Source organism: Carassius auratus, chromosome 14 (genome assembly GCF_003368295.1).
Source record: "Carassius auratus strain Wakin chromosome 14, ASM336829v1, whole genome shotgun sequence".
Classification (NCBI taxonomy): Eukaryota; Metazoa; Chordata; class Actinopteri; order Cypriniformes; family Cyprinidae; genus Carassius; species Carassius auratus.
The window spans coordinates 18,833,508-18,846,106 of NC_039256.1; the positions used below are offsets into that span (position 1 = coordinate 18,833,508).

General features: G+C 38.5%; 1 protein-coding gene across 3 annotated transcripts in view; it reads right to left on the reverse strand.

Moving 5' to 3' along the window:
• Positions 1-12,599, reverse strand: part of ebf1a (EBF transcription factor 1a) — a 118,429-nt gene that overhangs the window by 21,673 nt on the left and 84,157 nt on the right. For all 3 annotated transcript variants that reach the window (XM_026280423.1, XM_026280422.1, XM_026280424.1), the window contains exon 10: positions 12,413-12,539. In XM_026280423.1, coding sequence (XP_026136208.1) covers positions 12,413-12,539 — 127 coding nt within the window. The remainder of the gene's footprint in view (positions 1-12,412; positions 12,540-12,599) is intronic.

Below are 12,599 nucleotides of genomic sequence, written 5' to 3' on the forward strand. Positions count from 1 at the left end.
CCTTTTTTTACTCCCTAATATCAGTATCGGCACCAAAAAACCCATATCAGTCAGGGTCTATCCGAAAGTATTAAGACATGAAAGATTAAGAAATCAGTCAATTTCAATGCATATTGTACATCGATCCACTAACATTTGACAAGTTTCACAATAGTTGAGTTTCAAAATAATGCCAAAAAAACTTTTTATATTCATACTAAACTGTATATCCATTTTTTAAGTCATTTTAAACCTAACAAACAGCCTTTTTTTAAAAGTTGTCATTGAAAAGTGTGCTTTCCTATTTTAAAATAAATGGCTTATTTTAAAATAACATTTTAAAGTGTCACGATACATTATGTTGCCACTTTATACTGGTTTTAAGCTGGGTTTATACTATATATATATATATATATATATATATATATATATATATATATATATATATATATATATATATATATATATATATATATGCTGCACAAAATATATATATTTTAAAATTTGCTAAACATTTTTCATACTTAAACAATTATCAGCACTTACAGTGAGCAAATTCAAAGAAATGTACGTTGGACATAATGTATTCCACAATGGAAGGAAGTAAGGAAAGAGGGCCAAGACAGGGGCGATTCTAGGATTTTTTCAACTGGGGGGCACAAGAGGGGCCACGATTAATACAGAGGGGCCAATCTTGTGTTGTTTGAACTGTATATCCAAATCATTTCAAGAGTTCAGTAACCTTTAAAATCAGTAATAAACAGTGATACCCTATTATATTTTAATAGCAGTTATTCACTGCTCTAAAAAAAAAAAATCAAATACAATTTGTATTAACTTTTCACTTTACAAAAGTGAAAGAAAAACTGTAATAAATAAAAGAATCCAATGTATGAATAGTGTACAACTCACAAATAATAATAATCAGAATAACATTAATAATTCATAGAAATAAATACACAATTAATTAATTAATATAACTACTATAAATTTTATATAATTTCATAATATGTTTTTGTTTATTATCCACGTCCCATTCAATTTGCATAGCAGCAGTTGCAGTAAATTTGCATTGACGAATAAACAAAATCTACTTATGTCAAGGCTAATTAATCTTGAGCATATTGATTTAAAAATATCATATATCCATACTTTGTTAGAAAGCTACTTGTTCAAAAAGGTAGCTTTAGTTTAACATGTAAAATATGTGGATCCTATAAAACAGCAATCGCGGAGCACCATGGTGATTTAGAACGCCAACTGAATTTATTAGGAATCTACAGACGCAAATAGACTAAAGGTGTAGAAAAATAAAGACCTATATGTGTATTTTGGACTTTTTTTTCACCACAAGTCTGAAAGAAGATATGTTACTGAAGACAAACAGGCCCAAATCTCAAAATTGACCAGTAAAAAAAACGATGTTTTTGCATGTGTCCAGAGGTGGGTAGAGTACCCAAAAACTTTACTCAAGTAAAAGTAAAAGTAATTCTAGAAATATTTACTCAAGTAAAAGTAAAAGTACTAGTCTTGAATAGTTACTTGAGTAAGAGTAAAAGAGTATCGGATAAAAAATCTACTCCAGTAGTTAGTTACTTTGGGTCATATATACGGAGCCTATTTTTATTTAGATATATAGATAAATGTATGTAATGTATGTGTGCGTGTGTAAATGTATATATTTCATCAGCCTTTACTGCAATTTATTATAAAACCCTGTCTGTTTACTTAAGTAACAGATATAGGTTTCATGCCATAACATATTTTTAATACGACTGACTTTATATTAAATGTGAATTTAACATTGAAAGTTAATGTGATATAAATATTGCTACTAATCTTTCATTGTTCAGAAAGAGAGCAAATAATATTAACATTATTAAAGATCATTTTCACTGACAGTCTAGATTTCAATCACTCTCAGAAACTCCCATTAAAATCACTGAAACTGTTAACACTGTGAAATCAATATCTTAATTATAGATTAGTACACACATCTGCACTGTGTTGTTTCTGACGAGAGAATTCGCCAGAAAGAGCTATTCAGTAAGTGAGCGAGTGAAGGAAGCACCGGCATTTCAGCGATGACTCATCGGAACACCTCTGATTGGCCAATGCATTCAAACGAACCGTGTGTGATTGGTTATAATGCGCAACGCTGTAAAACGCATCTATCTCTGGCTCAGCGCCAGCAAGCGATCACAGATCTGAATTTAACAGCTGATGATATGACTTGCTGAACGTACTCGCACCGGTGAGATTGAATTAAAATTAATACAATCTTAATCGGCTATTTTTTGTCTTTTGGAAGCTGCATTCAACTTGACTCCCCTCTGTTATAAGCCACACACGTACAACAAACTACTGTCATAGTGGTATCGTGTACTGTAATCGAATGTAGCCCAAGTTATTACCTGTTAAACAGTAGACAGCACACGCGGTGTTCATCTAATAAGGATCTCCATCGCAAGCAAATAATAGCCTTTGCAGATTTGCTTTCAATTCAGTGCAGTTCCATAGTCCCGTTTTCAACGCTGTTGATGCTAAGCGTTACAACTCTGAGTGAACCGCTTCAGACGCTCAGTGCGTGAGGCAGGGAACTGAACGAATCATTCAAACTGATTCATGAACCAATTCACTCGTTTGCCAATTGGTTTGATCAAGCCTTTGAACAGAATTGACTCAAAAGAATGAATCATTGGCGAATGGGCATCGCTCATTGCCCAGAGAAAAGTAGACGGCGCGTTTGGAATAAACTGAAGCATTTATAACATTTATTGCATTAAGATAAAGTAACGAGAGGGGCGTCGCTCACAGTAACGAAGTAAAAGTACAGATGAGTTATTTACTAAACTGAAAGATTATAATTTGAATTTGTGAGTGACAGACAAGTAGAAATGTGGGGGCACACTGGGGGGCCAATCAGTTTTCAGGAGGGGCCAGTGCCCCCATGGCCCCTCCCCTGGCTACGCCACTGGGCCAAGATCTTACTTTAATTCTCAAATACTATAATAAAATGATTTGGGTATATGACATAAGGTCCCTTAAGAGTCCCTCTAATAGTTGTTCACTCCTCACATGTACTTTTACCCTCTCTTATTCTCTTTTGACAGACTGACCCATACCTGTCAAGTATCCCGTTTTGGCCGGGAAAGTCACGTATTTTACCCTTCTTTCCCGCCGTCCTCCCGTATTAGTATTTTCCCGTAAATCTCCCGTATTTTTATTTATTTGTTTTTTTACCTGCGTTATTAATAAAATAATAATAATAAAAACATTCCCAATCTGAGCTCTGTCACTAGTCTCGCGATAACTCCCACCTGTAGTAGCCTGTCGCGAGGGGTGTGTGAGGTCAGATGACATGAGTTATAACTTGGGAAAAACAACAACAACAAAAGAAAAAACAGAGACGGATAATGGATGCTACGATAGAGAGTGAAGGCACACCTGCCAAAAAACCAAAACCCATGTGTAAATACCGTGATAAATGGGACAGCGAATTTACTTTTTTAAAGAATGCAAAGTCTGCAACAAATTGGTACAACAACTCACTAAAAGAGTAAAAGAAAAGTTGTGAAATGAAAAGAAAAACTGTAAAAGAAAAGCAATATGAAATGAAAAGAATGTGTGGAATTAAAATAAAATGTAAATGTAAAAACAAGCAATGTTAAATTAACAGAACATATGCAAATAAGCCTTTAAATAAATGCTCTTCATATATACCCTTTTGTGTTTTCATTTGGGCTATAACACCTGTCTTAAAATGTAAGGGATACTGGAGCTTTGTTGGGGTGGTGGGACCGCTCGCAATGGGCGCTGGAAAATTTCCCTTATTTTCAAATCCAAAACTTGACAGGTATGGACTGACCGCCTTTCTATAGCCTGAAGCATCAAATCTCAAACAGAACAGAGGAGGAGCAGCAAAAAATAGCAATTGAGGACTGGAGTCCTCTGGCCTTCAGTTAATTGTCTTGCTGAAGACTGGGGTAAAAGAAAAACAGAAGTGTAACAGCCTCTCTCTCTTCCGGCCTCCCTTCTGTTTGCCCTGTAGGCCGCAGCCTGGACGTTTCCTGAGGGAGTTCACCCAGCTCCCATCAGCTCCACAGCTGAGAGGACAGACTGTGGGCAGCCTCTGAATGCAGTGGAGTGGATTCAGATGGCCAAGGGCCCAGACAGAACCAGACCCCTGGAGCCCAGAACCCAAGCTGTGCCCAGCCTGGCCTTCCTCCACCAGGGAACAGGGGCAGCTCTGACTGTACATCGATGCCTCTTGATACAACATCCAATGGCAGGTGGGATCTACAGCTTTGTGAGAACATGCAAATGCTGGTCAGTATCTGGTTTTGACATAAAGCCTGAAATGTGCATTGAAAAGAAATAAGTTATTTGTGAAATACCAGGCTAAATCCTAACCAACTCTATAAAATGTCATGTTTACTTTTACAATAAGCTGTAACTTCATTAAAAAGCGGTTGACATTGCCTAATAACAGCAGACCTCATCCGGCGAGACACAGCAGAGCTCAACGACTCGCTGATTGAGTGGCGGCATTAACCTTGACTCTCTCGGCCGCAATGACCGCCTGGATGCACAATCATTCACGCCGCACTGTGAATGACTGGCTGTTTACTTAAAGAGCAAGACAAGAAAAAAAAACAGTTAAAACAATCCTGGAGAATGATGGAGAACAGACCACAGCTATCGGCGAAGGAAAGAACAACAAAAACAGTCGAATGTGACAGAATGATTCAAAGCCGCCCTGCAGCTGACAATACATCATATCTAAATAGGCTTCCTGTAATCAGGTCTGTTGGTGGTTTGGAGACAGGGATATGGAAGTGCGGACCGGTGCAGAGTGCAGAAGTGGCCCGAGTGGAGCAGGAATGGGGGCTGGGGGGGAACAGATTGCAGGATATCGTAATGGGAAAGAAATAGATGGAGGCTGAATGAAAGATTGTGTTGTGCAGTATTACAGCAGGTCTGACATGGAGGTAGAGAAGAGAATGAATGGGAGAGTAAAAGAGCGTGGGTTGAATGAACTATGCAAAGAGAAAGCTGTAGCTGCAAGGTCTGGACAGCCACCAGCTCCTGTGGCTTGAAGACAAAATGACGCAATATTCGCAACACAAATAATCTGTTGTATTTCTGGGTGAAACAAAATAGTAAAAGGTACAATACCATCCAAAAGTCTGGGGTTGGTAAGATTTATTTGTATTTTTTGGAATGAAATTTCAAATAACTTCGAATAAATGTTCTATTTTAATATATAAAAATGTTTTGTAACACTATAAAAGTCTTTACGGTCACTTTTTATCAATTTAATTCATTCTTGCTAAATTAAAGTATTAATTCATTTCCAAAAGATCAATCTTACTGACCCCAAACGTTTTAACAGTAATGTAAAAAAAAAATAATATATATATATATATATATATATAAAACATAAAACATAAAAAAATAAATTAATTTTATCCAGCAGTATTTGAATACATTTTGAAAAGTGATAAATGGTTAATAATATTTTTCTCTGACTAAACAGTTGCATCATAAGAAAAGTTGTTTCAATGGAAGAAGAAGATATTGCCTGTAAATTATAAAATTGCCTGTAAATTAGATTTTTTCTTTTTGTATTTTTTTATTCAAATAATAACAAGAATTAATGATTTGTGAGACATGGACCAAGACTTGAGACGATTATTAGCAGAGCTTCAATCTCATTGTAAATAATTTGTCTTCAAGAAAACACATGCAATAAAAGCCGTAAAAGAGCTGGTTTTGAGGAAATCCCCACTAAACTCATTTAGGAGTGAATAATCAAGTGGCTGCTGGAGCAGAACTTTTGTGAGGGTCTAGACAGGGAACATTTAAAGTACGTCTCTTTCAAGTGGACCCATGTGCTAGCATAATGAGACTCAGGCCATGATGCAAAGCACCTCTGGGTGTTGAGTTAATGTGCTGATACAGAGATGGATGGGCCAGATCTCAGGCTAAACTGTACTCCGCCACACTTACAGACATCTGCACATGTTTACTCTCCTTCATTGCTATTGATTTTCACATACTGTACAATCCTCTCACCAGCCGACTCAATAATGCAGATAATGCTTGCTGGGAAAGAGACTGTGTACTGAACAGTTAGCAGTATAGTGCTACTATAAATTATATAGCCTCTGAACGGCCACTGAAAACAATGATGCAAACATTTCGTGGACATGAATCCATGCAATTCTGGTATGTGTCACAAATCAAACTGACATTGACCAGTGACAGTACAGTAAGTTACCACAATAACAAACCCAAACCCTTGAGACCACACAGAGAAGAAAAAAACACCTCCTGTGGTGGGCCATGGAGTGAACTTTATCAGAAAGATTGAATAAAACAGTGTATTTTGAGAGATACACTTACACCAAACAGGGAAGTAAAATCCCATGAGCTTCTTCATTTCCGGAGCCTCTATGTCCTACTTGGTGTGTAACGTTGTTTACCAAACCATGTACAGCAGACCTGTATATTTATAGAGAAACACCTTTCAACTGTCCATGCACTTGTTTACTTTTACAGTTCCAGAAACTCGCAAGCTGCGGTTTCCATTTCTTTCTGGGCTCAGGGAACGGTTTCACGACAGAAATAACACCGGCCAGCACCCAACATATATGATAGAGTTGGTTTCATGTCATCACAGATTCATTGCAGCTCTCCGATTTCATACGCGAAGGAGAACGAAAAGGTTACGTGTGATGTCATGAGCTGAAATAAAATCTACAAAATCAATATTTAAAAGAGCAGAATATCTGCCATATACCATGCCATCTCATTACGTTTACTGAATACAATCAATATAGGCAAATATAGGTCTGTTACGGATCTAACCGGAGCTCCTGGAGGCGTAAATTTAATGTTCTGCCTCGCGGACAAAAGAAAAAAAACTATCAAGGATCCTAACCGATTTTCCAAAAAAGGAAAGCTACAAATGCATTAACAATCGACAGCTCTCCTTTTTCTCATGAAGATGGGATCAAAACGAGTAAAACATATCAGCAATAAATAAATAAATGAACAACAACCACTGCTTGAAGGATTCCTCGCAATCACACAGATCAATGCTCATTGAAATTTCATGAAGGCACAGCCGGATCGCTTCATATTTCACAATAATAACTACAGGCCCGCGGGGGTGAAGAGGGGAGAGGAGGGGAGGGGAACAAGCCACTACTAAAAGACAATACTATGAGTGCTGTCAAAAGCAGATGGAGATAGTCAAAACAGTGCGATTTAAAATACCTTACACCACCAAAAAATCCTACACTTAATATCTCGCACAGAAGCCCGAGGGCAGCATGTGGGCGGCAGTTTTTAGACGGTATTTGTGGCTTTCCTGTTTTTGAGACCAGATGCTAGCACTGAGCTGCTGGTGGTAAATTGAATCAGCTGACCACACATAGACCTGCAGGGCTAGACTGACGGAGCAGAAAGGCATGCTGGGTAATTGGTCTTTAGCAGAACCTTTTAACAGGCACTTGTGGGCTTTGTACAGAGCTGTTAATGTCAGGGTGGTAATGTTCTGTACATGTTAGGGAATGGCAGACTCCGTTTTAGCTTCTCTCTCTCTCTCTCTCTCGCTCTCTGTTTTCCCCAGAGCTCTCTTTCATTCAGGTGTGATCTCATATGCTGTGGATAGGAATCGATAGGCTCAGTGGCAGGGTGTTCGATGCCTGCCTGAATTATTGCTTCATTTCTCTCCCTATATAGATGAGGCCTGTTTTTCCTCAGCCCTCCCCACGCCAGGATCAATACCTCACAATCTCATTTTTATCCATTTTTCCATAAACCCAGTGATTGCGTTTATTTGGAAAATCCGACAAGCTAAATAAGGCATCACTTTAAGACAGGGGGGAGAAAAAAATCTTGGAACCTGTGGCCGTAAAATGGATGACTTGTTTTTCTTGATCGTGAGCAGAAGCTTCTAAAAGACAGAGACATCTGTGTGAAATGGCCCACTGAAGACGCCCCGCTGTTGAGCAAACCAATTGCTCTATATCTTTATGGCTACAATCTCCACCATGCAGAGGTTTAGCAATTTAATTGGAACGGTTATCATTGATCACCTAGTGTGACCCCATTTGTCAATAGAATTAAAGAGACTCATTATCAAAATCGAACGATCACTCAACCCACTCAAGAAGAAAGCCTCTATCAAATCTAGTGCTTGAAAAAAAAATAATAATAAGTTGGTGACTATGAATGCATAAAGGATTTACATTTACAGTGGGGTCCAAAAGTCTTAGACCATGTAGAGATTATTATTTAAATTAACATTAAAAGGTTTAGGGTGAGTAATATTAACTTATTTATTCATTAAAGAAATGTAGTCAGCAGGAATGCATTTAATGTATTGAAAGTGAAAGCAACAACATTTATAACATTACGAAAACAATTTTTATATATATATATATATATATATATATATATATATATATATATATATATATATATATATATATATATATATTGCAAGTTGCTCATAAAGTCATTCATAAAATTATGCTGGATAATATGATCATCAGGTTTTACACAAACTTGTAGATTCTACGCATCTTGAGTGTATTAAAGCAAAAGGATGAGCAAAATTAAAATATTCTGAGCTTCAACCCAAGCGTTGATATAATTTTGTATCAAACTGATTTTTCCATGTCGTCTCACACTTTTGGACCCTAACGTCAATGCATTTGCATTAAAAGAGAGGGTGAATGCATGTATGATGTGAAGTCTGGCTTTTCCTCAACTAAAGTGACAAATGCCTCCCATAGACTTAATCATTGGGCAGGCGTAGAGAGCCCCCTCTAATGTGATCGAGCAGAGTCTTTTAATATCAGGCCTGATGGGTGCTGTTCAGCCCACTGGCCTGCATACTGAGCAGCAACCAATTGCCTGCTGAACATTTCAAGTGATTCATCAAAACCTCCAATCTATCGGCCGCACAGGGCTTCACATACGCTCACTGGCAGATAGCATTATAACTGTCTCTTTCCCTCAAAAACAGACGGAAAACTCCTTTGACGAATGATGCAAACATGGCAATCTGGTGAGAAGTAATACACAACCAAACATGGAAATGCATTTATTGCAGATGAATTGAAAGGGAGGGTGAGAGAGAGAAAGTAGGGAGGAATGATCCATCCCTCTTATCTGCGGAGTGCCATGCAGGATGGGTAATGTCCCAGGCGGTGAGTGTTTAATTGTTTCTGACAAAAAATATAATTGCAGAGAGCTTCTGGATGTTTAATTGCAGAGACCCAGAAACTGTTGGCGACATCACTTTGACTGGGTCTTCCTCATTAAAGCTTGGGTTTGTGAAAGGGGCCTTAACTTTAGCGTTCCAGCAATGCAAGAAAGTGCCTGGTGAGTTGGGAAATGATGGCTACTGTACCAAATGTTACTGAAATATGCTGTTACTTTTAGTTAATTCCATCATTTCCAAACCGTATGGTTTTCTTTCTTCCGTAGTGTACAAAAAAAAAAAAAAAAAATCTAGTGGTCATTTTTCCATTCAGTTGAATTCAATGAATGGGGACTGGATCTGTCAAACTTAATACCTTAATCATGATATCTTTATGTAAGAAACAGACCAAAATTTAAGTTACTATTTACTGAAAACTTATTTGGAACCATGTTCCTCAGTTTTTACATGTTGCATATTCTTTACTATAGGTACTGTTGCAAAGGGTATTAAACCCTCCAGAACAGACTACCTCCGGGCAAAAGTGAGCTACATATTAAAATATACTGGCATACTGGTAAACCTGATGGTATATTGGTCAGAAAATGCATTTCTTTGCACTTCCTGTATTTAATCGTAATTACCCGAGTAAGTGTGTGCATATATTTTCCTCTCGGCTGCCTTGAAAATGCACTGCCTTTTTAATTAATCTAACCGCTGCCACTGTATACCATCCAATGCACATCCATGACATTTCTGTATCCAGTTCACGTACAATCTGTTGCACCTTAGCTTATTTTTATGCGTATATAATGTAGAACGTGTACATTCTGTGTATAATGTGTAGTGCTAACTGTATGTATGTACATATTGAGTATAATGTGTAGTGTAGTGCTAACTGTAAGTAGGTCTAATAGTACACTGTGTGTACTGACTATATGTATGTGCATATTGCACATTTTCACCTGATGAAGTCTGTATGGTTATATGTCAACTGTCTCTGCAATTTCTGGAGCACGCTCCCAAGAAGTTCCCTCACCAAGTTACAGTACATTTGCTGTGGTGATGTGACAATAAATCGACTTGACTTGTCTAATACAGCTTATGAAGTGAAAAGTCATTTGAACTACCTTGCCTAAAATTTCCATCCAGTTGTCTAAAAGGAAGAAGGTGTCTCTCCAGGGTGAGCTCGTGCTGTGTTATGGCTTCTCTGGAGTACTGAGTAATGAGTGCTCAGCACATCACAAAAATAAAGTTGTTGAAGTTGATGTTTGAAATTCACCTGGTAGTCGTGTCTATCTCTGTATCTAGTTGTAACACAATATGATAAACAGACACACACGCACTCACGCACACTTTATAGTGCTTTTGATTCTTTGCGCTTATACCCCATTTATTGTAGTTGCATGGAAATAAACACCCAGCACATTTTCCACAGAAAAGTGAAAGTCATGCGTGTTTGGAATGATATAATGATGAGTAAATTATGACTGAACTTTCATTTTTAGGTGAACTATCCCCTTAACTAAAAACTGTTGGCCAGCCAGAGGCACCGTTCACACGAGCATGTGCCAAGAATCCTAGAGAATCTGAGACTTCTGAAATGAGAGGAATCCATTTACTGGGTGGCTGCTGGGTTCATAATCAGAGTGAAGTCAAAGCCAAAACACAGCTCTATCACTACAGATGGAATGGTATCAGATATAATCAGCATCATAATTTACTCCTAAAGACAATACTCTAAAATCATACATGTGGTACATACATAATTGTGAGAACCATGCATTCAAAGTAAAAAGCAAAATGAAATGAGTTTTTTTTTTTTTCTGAAAGGCTTGTTTTTTTTCTCTCCACCATGGCTGTAAGGGATGTTATCCAGGTACGGCTCAGCCTTTCCGCATGGCTGTGTGGTGTTTGAGCGAGGCAGCATCAGTGCACCATTGATTTAATTAGGTCTCCATCTCCTCTGCCTGACAGAAGTTGATTAGAGGTGCCAGATGCCCCATGTGTAATTCCACTGCCAGCTGCCACATAGCTTTGCCAATACTCTATGATTAGTACCCACTGGCAACTGAGCAAGGCACAGGTGCCAACTGGAGCTAGGAGAGAAAGACACATACAGGCTGATGTCCCACTGCAGTAGCTGGTACAGGGGGACAAGAGGAAGAGAGACGGCCCAAAATGCTTCAAACTGAGGAAAATTGCATGGTGGGGCCAACCTGAGGGCTGGGCAGCAGTTTAATGTGTGTGGAGACTGACAGCTCTGCATTTGGTCTCTTGTCATTAACAGCATTGGGTTTCAGTGCTGTGCGCATTAAAACGGCACATTTAATCAAAAGCTTTCTTGATGGTTATTAAGCTTGAAGCTTTAGCAAAAGGGGCACATCTAGAAGTGCAGCCATAAAACGGGGTGACCATCTGCCCTCTGTTTTGGAGGGTGTGTGGCTGAACGTGTGCTTGCATGGTTGTGTGCGAATGTCTAAATCCCTCCCTCCACTCCTCCCCATGTGCTCGCTGAATAGGCCATGAAAAGAAGCCAAGTCCAGAGCCATAAACCCAACGAGCATACTCATTCACACCCACAAATGCACAGGCATATACATAGACACCTACTGAGCCAACAATACCCACAGCTGTGCACTGTTTAAACCTATTGATGAGACAGGCCTTTAACATTGCTCCCTTCAGCGTTTTAACGCTCTTCAGAAAAGCTGCGCTTGTACTTTGACTGCAAACTCTAAATTTAAACGAAAAAAGCTGCAAGATCAGCGAACAAACTCTTCACCTCATCCTCCACTGTTTCATGTTGTTTTACCATTAGATTCCATCTTACACTTCCATCATGTGCTTCTCTTACTTCTGGAACTAAGTTAATTACTTCTCGTTGGCTGAACTCCCAATATGTAGAGTGTACAGTAAACTCATTTTGAAGCCAGCAGATATCACAGGTGACCTCTTTTTCCTCTATAAGATAAATCCTACATTTCCCTTATCTGTGCAGGCTGCAGGATCTTCCTGGAGTTCGAGGCACAGCCATTTGTATTAAGCTGTGTGCTAAGGAAATTGGTAGGATTCCTCTATGGTGTAGGTTTCTCGCTACAGGAAGCACTGGGTGACATACTCAACCGCGACCGACGAGAAATCAAGAACAGTTGAAAAGGAATACGACATGATGGTTGTACACAGCTGACAGATGCTTAATGTTATTCTTACCTGTGTAGATAAATCTGCCTGGTGTGCCTTTGCAGAACTGCTTTGACTTGTAGGACAGAGTGACCTCCACAACCCCGGGAATGTGTCTGGGAGGAGTCTGAACTCGGATGGCATGAGGGGTAATGAGCTGAAAAATACAATTAAAAATAAAACAGATTATATAGGTTGAAATAAGGCAACAAAATAT